Below are 7,818 nucleotides of genomic sequence, written 5' to 3' on the forward strand. Positions count from 1 at the left end.
TTTTTGAAATAAATAAATTATTCTTTATATAAAACGTTAAAAGAGTCATAGTACTGATAAGTTGACAACAATTGTTGCATGATCTAGCTATATTAAAAAGAAGAGGGAATAGACTAGATGATTTTTCTTCTTGCAAGGAGACTATTGAGGAAATTAAGAGTTTTTCCTCAGCAGTACTGGTAACAACGATGGTAGAAGCTTCCAGACCACTATTAAGATTTAATCCACCAATTATGACATAAGATGAAAAGTCAAAGCACCAAGAGCAGCTTAAAAAGGTAATACAGTCTCTCGTTGGCATATATATTGTCATTTTACTACAGTTTTTTCAATTTGGCGTCGCTTTAGAAGAATTCGTTGGCGGGGGCAATTCGTAGAACACTGTAATAGAATAAAGAAGAAATTTAAAAAATATACAGATAAATATCATAATCTATTTGACTTAAAAGAATTGGTTTTATAAACGCACCCGGTAAAGCTGGCGCGATGCCTCGTTCTCCAAATTCCCAGAAATTCCTACAAGTAAAGAAAGACAACCTCCGTAGCTAATGGAATTTTTATAAAAACTTTTTTTTTCTTGAAATTCCTACGTGATTGTAGAAAACACCTTAATATATTACATTGCACAGCAGTAATACGCCCCTACATACAATTCAATTTAATTCGATCAATGCCAAGTTTTTCCGATTTTTATTACTGAACTTTGGGGAAAAGCCATGTTTCACTTTTTATATCAAGTTATATAGGAATGCTTTCCAAAGTTAAGTTCAAATTCTGAATACAAAACGGAAAGTTACATTTACTGAAAAGCCATGTTTCCACATTTTATATTAAGTTATAATGCTTGCAAAGTTGTAATGCTTTCCAAAGTTTACTCTACTACACGAACATTTACATTCTAAATACAAAACGTACAGTTACAAGGGGGCGGTTTTACATGTATTTCAATAAATACAATTTACAAAGAAATTATTTTATTCCTAACATAAATACTAATACTCTTAGTATTTAAGTAACATGTTAACTGTCTAACGATCTATCCTGTTAGTTATAAAGACAATCCAAGCGAGTATCCAATGCTACAGTATATAATCATAATGTACTAGTATTATAATCTTATTAAAACTTGTCAAATGCTTGATGAAGTCTTGGACTTACCGACGGTATGTAAATCTTTGTAGTATTTTTCAGCAGCTTTATTTCTGGAAAACTACAACAAAGAATAAACTTTAATAAAAAAAAAACCCTGTCAGTTAAAAATAAGCATTGTTAAATAATAGAAAAGGTGTTGAATTCAAATATACATGTACGCTTAATCGAGATTTGTTTTATGTCATCTCTAACAAGAGGCCCATGGGCCTATCGCAACCTAATTTAACAACATAACCAACTTGATCTAAGTAACTACATGTACCTGGCAAATATATGTCTGAATGTACAAAATACATTGTAATGTATGCAATGAAGTCAGTAAAACATTTAATAATTTTCCATACATGCTTACTACATATATGACCAGTTTTACCAAATAAAACTTGGATTCTGCAGAGATATTTTTATGTATCTCGTAATTTGTTTCTATGTATGATTGGGATTCATAATCATTCATTAGAGGATTTTTAAATAATTTAATCTTGTTCTTATTCTTCCCTCAAAATCTCTTCTTGTGAGTCATGTGTTACTTTAAACAAAACCACGTAGAAAAAAAACTTTACCCAAGAATGGTTTATGCCAAGTTTAGTTGAAATTGCCTCAGTGGCTCTAGAGAAGGAGATGACTTTATGACAAATTAACGAACACAACGACAACTACCGGTAATCAATTGCAAATTCCGTTAAGTTGAGCAAAAACCATTTTAATATGAAAAAATCAAATTGACTCCTTGACTCATGTACGTTCTTTTTTATCTATGATTTTTTTTTTTCGCTTACTTATTTAATGGTCTCAATTGTCACCTTTGAAACACATTAAATCTATATTATTTGAAGCCATGTTTCAAAACATAAAGAAGTCTTAAAATTGTTCATTTTGTTCTGTACTCACATAGTCTCATATACATGTAGTGTATGAATATACTATAGAATCTACAAGTCCAAAGAATATAATTGCCCTCTTCAAATGGTATATACATGTATTTTTTTTTTTTGCAATGTAAAATGAAAATTGCCTTGTCCAGTGAAGTAAAACATAATGAAAGATGTAAAAAGACTTTTACATTTTTAATGGTATCGTTTCAGTACATGAAGTTAAAAGAAAGAATTCAATCTTAAACATGTTATCTAAAACTTAAGGTAGAGTAGCAAAACCAAGGTCTGAAAATTACGACACAGTTGAATATCTCTCACAAGAACTTGATATACGTATCTTTGTGCGAAGTTAGAGGAAGGAATCTTGAACAATGTTCTTGCATTGGAGGAAAAAATTGAAATGACGAAAAGTGAAGTCAAAGTGAATGATAAGGTCAGACAACGAAGTTGAATTGTAGTCACCGATTTAAATCGTAAATGCAGTTTCACGAAAGTGACGTACATTGATTTTTTTTTTTCAAACTAGGCTTACCGCGCAGAATGTGACGGACGGACAGAAGATGGGAAGGACCTGATGGAAGAACAGACATGAAAAACACTATGTGCACTGTTCATACTAGTATACACGGTTACGGGACATGATAAAAATGCCAATAGATAAAGGAAGATAAACAGCTTAGGAGGACTCAAGAAAATTTGTAAATAATCTACTGACTTTAATTCAGTCATTTGAGATAAAAACACAAGATGTTGGATCTTTCAGAAGCAAATATTTGAATGTTCGGACCCTCGCTGACAATGTAATATACTTTCTTTGCACAGGTGAAGACTTTGTTTGTGATCATAAGGAGATATCTGGACACCCGTGTCATTCAAAATTTAAATAATCTGCTAAACCAATAACTCATGATAAATTATTCATGTCTTCTTCTAATCTCTTCTATTCTATATCAAATTAAAAACAAGATATATTTCAAAGCAGAATTCTGATCGTTTATTAAATGTTTCAGGTGGAATTGCACCATTTCACCTGAGAAAATATCGGTTACTGTAACCTAAACGAAGAATCATTTATTGAGTTTTACTTTCATATATTCGTGAGTTGTTAAGAAATAAAATCGGTTTCACCTTTTTTCTATTTGAATATGATTAATCAGTTCATTGTCAAAAATATTTCGTAATAATCGTTACAATTTAATCAGCATCTTGTACATGTATATGAAGTATATGAATATTGAATGTTATGGTGACCCCCCCCCCCCATCCCCCCCCCCCCCGCCAACAACAACAACAACAACAACAAAACACACACAAAATATCCGATATGCTCTAGTTCTTCCATATATCTTTTTTTCCTTAATTGTTGAATGCAATATGCGTAAATGACATACCTCTTTGTTACAACCAAAGAAATACACAATCTCCCGATGAAGCTGCTTTTTCACTGCGGGGATTTCCTGTCGTCTGGCAAAGGGATGTAGAAACGTTGATGATGATGATGAAGATGATGACATCATTTCCGGTGATTGCGCTGAATGAACTCGAGAACTCGACCGAGACTCGAACACGAACGGTAGAGTTGTTGTCGCTCTTTCGCTCGGTTCGAGTTTACAAGGAACCCGAATTTCCTTGATGTAGTTTTCCACTGGATTCATAAATGTAAACATGGTTCCAAACACTTCAAACAAACTACGAAGTATTGTAAAAATTCACATCCTTAGATATGAATAAAAAGAAGTTTCCCGACGATGTGTTGAAAAAAACGTCGCCATTAAATTCCAAAGTTTGCTGAAGAAAATGCCGCTCAGAATGGGCGTGTGCTTAGAAGAGGCCGCTTAGATTTCGGAATAAACCTGGTAAATAAAAAAAAGTGTACAAGTAAATAAATGAACTGAACAAAAACATCACTCAAGACGTCTCTTCGAACAGTGTAAATTAAACATCTGTAGACTTTATTTGTACAGTTTGATTTGTAAATAAATTCACATCGAACATTTATCCTGTTCTCTTTAATAAATAAGCACATGTCAACAAAATGAATTTACGAGCAAATATTGAAGCAAGGAAACGTAATTACTTACCAAGTCTTTTTCTTTCAATAAAAATCGGATTAAAATTTTTGAAGTTATTTTCAAAAGTTCGACCTACGACGTGAAATACGCAAGTTAGAATGAATCGGACAAACAAAAAAATTGCCCAGGGAATATTGAGAATTACAACTACAAAATTAAACCTCCAGAGAGTTTTTCGGAAAGTTGAAAGTAATGATATCAATAAAATACGATTCTTCTAAATCCATTTGTTCAAATATTTGATCGGGGTATCTGGGAAGAAATTCAAAATGTACATCACCTCTAGGGAGCCGAACCTCGCCAGGACACCCATGTATCGATTTATTTTGAAATAAAACTTTCACTAAAGTTTCGTTGGATATGAAACGCTTGATCAAATGAATAAATCACTTCACCGAAACCTGGTATCCGTGTGAACTCTTTGTCAACGAGAAAGAAAGACCCTACCCGTGCTAGCTAGGTTTTTGTTTAGATTTGAGTGCCTCTTAACAAAGTACGTATGATGTGGATATACTCAACTTCGTGAGCTTCTCATATACTCTTACAGTCTGTATCTAACGATAAGGATTTTTTACCCTCAAATAAAAAGTAATCGATTTTATTTTAATAGCCCCATATTCCTAAAGAAGCAACTCAAGGTAGAGTTAATTAAGAACACATACCTGGAATCCGTTGAACAGGTACAACAAACGCTTGGCCCCTTTTAGAAATAAATGCACTTTTCATTTCTCGTCTATCATCAAAAGGATCTCTTTTTCTTAATTGTCGCATTAACGAAATCTTTTTTGTTAAAAAGTTTTTAATGTTCATATGACGAACCGAATGTATTACAGCATTTAATAACGATTTTTAAAACTCTTACCTTTAAAAAAAAACAGTTGAAGCATTACAACGATTGTTATGAAGTGTCTTATCTGGAAACACAGACATATGTATGAAGAGTTGTAAAATAAGTGTTTTTAAAATGCACATAATCCTTTGTTTTGTCTACAGCTGAATGATATCCCATTTACAGATTGTCGTTGTATTTTAAAAAAAAATGGAGGGGGTGTCATTTTTTTACAAGTCGGACGTGGCTTCGATCTACATTTTCCGCACTAAGACTAAAGTCATCATATAAACCTGTAAAAGTATTTTTGTTTATAAATATCATTTTAACTAGTTTAAAATGACTCAAAAGTATGGAAAGCCACAGGCAAAATTGTTCAATATCTCTTCATTATATTAAATACGTTAACGAATCATGATCTTTGAAATCCAATTGGAGTCCCATTGAACAACCCCCTCCCCCGCATCCAACCTCCGGGGGTCCGGGGGGGGGGGGGGGGGTTATAGTTCTTAGGTAGAACAAACTTAAATTAATCATATATGAGAAAGCTTATATGTATATGTATAACATTTTTTTATAACATTAACATTTGGATTCATGAGAGACTTTCGAGATCAACTTTTATTTTCAATACACGTGTATTCCCTTATCATCTCCCCTGGGGTTATCAAATCGCCCAACCATAGGAAGTGTTGCCAAGTTTAATTGAATTTAGCCCATCGGTTCTGGATATAAAGACAAAAAGGTGAAAAAATCGACAATAGACAAACAATTTGGTTACAAAATTATAATATTTTGTAAGTGTATGGTGAAACCACAAGCACCTGACGTTAACTTATTAATTTTTTTCGTAATGAAAAAATATACTCCATCATAATGATAAAAGGGAATTATAAGGTGGGGGTATATCTTTTAATACAAGATTTAAATCCTACCCGATGGGAACCAAAAGCTAAAAATTAGTCGCTAATGATTAAAAATACTAGAATAATTTAGACGACTACAGTGACATTTTTGTAGGCGTTTGGCATTTTATAGCCAAGATGCGACAAAGGCGGTCCACATGCATCATACTGAACGTAAAAAGGAGAAAAGATGTCAAAGTCGTTTAAGTACTCTTATACAATATTTAGGGTTGCTTTAAAACTCTCAATATGCTCAGATATCAAATTTTCTTTCCTCGATAAATGGACAAAAAGTTTATTTCGCGCAATGGTCTTCGCGATTTCATAAACTAGTGACATTCATATCCAATTTGTCCGCCATATTACAGTAGCAATGTGCAAAAAAGATTCTACATTGACAGAAACCGGAATGAAACTGATACTGGCTGATTCCAAAACGTCACAATTAACACCGCTATGACGCATTTCGTTTCTCGCTTCATTGAGGGGACTCTTCATATCACCACAATATTGTGTAATTTCAGATCAGCATGTAGAGCGGATTTATGGAGTTGATGATGAGAATTTATTTACAATCACGCATGCCTTTATTATGAAACACAATGAGATGTCTAACGAGAACCCAAAATCCCAATAACATTGCCAAAGGAAAAAAAAGTGTTCGTCAATTTTCAAGGCCAACGAGTTGTATTGTATCATTCGTTTGTATAGAGATATAGAGAAAAAAAATATCTCCGCAAACCAAGATGAGGCCAAGAAAAATAACTGTCATAAACATTTAGGCTGTATTCTTTAAGGATATCCGCTTAACAGTGGCGTAGCTACGTTGAAGCACTGAAAGCAAGTGCTTACAAATTTATTTTATGAATCTAAAAAAAAGACTGTTATTTTTTCAATGCAAATCCTGACAATCTCTTGCGTTTTTACCGGAACTTTTCCTTAAGCATCCCGACTTCTTCTTATAATACATATTGTATATACTTTTTTCGAAATATTGACTCAGTCGAAAGTTCAAAATTTATATTCATATGGTACAATATGACAGGTTGATCAGCACTTTAATTCATATCAAAATAAAAAGAAGCAACACTGTTATCTTTCAGATCAGCATCAAATCTCAAATCTTGGAGTAAAAAGAAATTAACCTCCAAAAACGAACCTAGTAAAGGGTGTAGTAAATTGTCATGGCACTATGAAATTTCTAAACAGGCAATCATCATATGGTAACCGAAAATTAAAACATTCATTTCCTTGTTAGACAAATATACCTGCAAGTTTAGGTTGCGTCAGATATATATTTTTTTATCCTACGGCACCTGTTATAATTTTTATACAACATTAAAAGGCCATAGCTGGAGACATTCATTCATACATGGCTTAAAGGTTACAATAGTTAAATAGAACATGCATATTACATGACTAACTTGCAGTATCAAGGCTATCGATGCATTAGACACAGAATCGCCAAATATGACATTTTGTTGATAACTTGTTTCTATGTTTTCAATTTGGATTTTACTGTGCCCGCATTACGACCGAACATAATAATTATAATTAGTATGAAATCAGCGTGTGAATTTTGCTTCTCGATAGAATTCAAGGACCTAAAAGCACAAACGGAAAATCATTTGGATATGAAATCAAAAAAATCTGTTATTGCTAGCTTGTTCCTGGCAGTAAAATCGGCAGTAGGCCTAACTAACAAACATTTCCGATTTCTATTAATGAAATAATTCTTACACTGAATTTTTTTAATTTTTAAAAAGTTCATGCAAATGTATTTATTTTGTTTTAAAACAGGTTCATAAAGCGTATGCTCTTTCAGGTTTATTCGAAAAAAATTACAACTACTAGTATCTTGAGCTAAAATGTTGAACTTTTTTTTACGACCACCTTATCGAAACTAATTAGACAATTATACAAACCAATATTATCAATAACGAAGACAGATACCGTATATGAATATATAAAAAGTAAAAACAACA

General features: G+C 32.6%; 1 protein-coding gene across 3 annotated transcripts; it reads right to left on the minus strand.

The window, feature by feature from the left end:
* Positions 1-177: 177 nt before the first annotated feature.
* LOC105332614 (uncharacterized) lies at positions 178-5,025 on the minus strand. 3 transcript variants are annotated; one of them, XM_066085745.1, is made up of 5 exons: positions 4,762-5,025; positions 3,419-3,880; positions 1,159-1,210; positions 470-516; positions 178-381 (listed from the first exon to the last, which is right to left on the minus strand). In XM_066085745.1, the coding sequence occupies exons 2-5, from the start codon at positions 3,692-3,694 to the stop codon at positions 310-312; spliced, it is 447 nt and encodes a 148-aa protein (XP_065941817.1). In that variant the 5' UTR covers positions 3,695-3,880; positions 4,762-5,025; the 3' UTR covers positions 178-309. The 3 variants fall into 3 exon arrangements, with proteins under 3 accessions (XP_065941817.1, XP_011433566.3, XP_011433565.3); XM_011435264.4 differs by lacking the exon at positions 4,762-5,025 and adding an exon at positions 4,380-4,575; XM_011435263.4 differs by lacking the exon at positions 4,762-5,025 and adding an exon at positions 4,109-4,575.
* Positions 5,026-7,818: the final 2,793 nt, after the last annotated feature.

This window comes from Magallana gigas, chromosome 5 (assembly GCF_963853765.1).
Source record: "Magallana gigas chromosome 5, xbMagGiga1.1, whole genome shotgun sequence".
Classification (NCBI taxonomy): domain Eukaryota; kingdom Metazoa; phylum Mollusca; class Bivalvia; order Ostreida; family Ostreidae; genus Magallana; species Magallana gigas.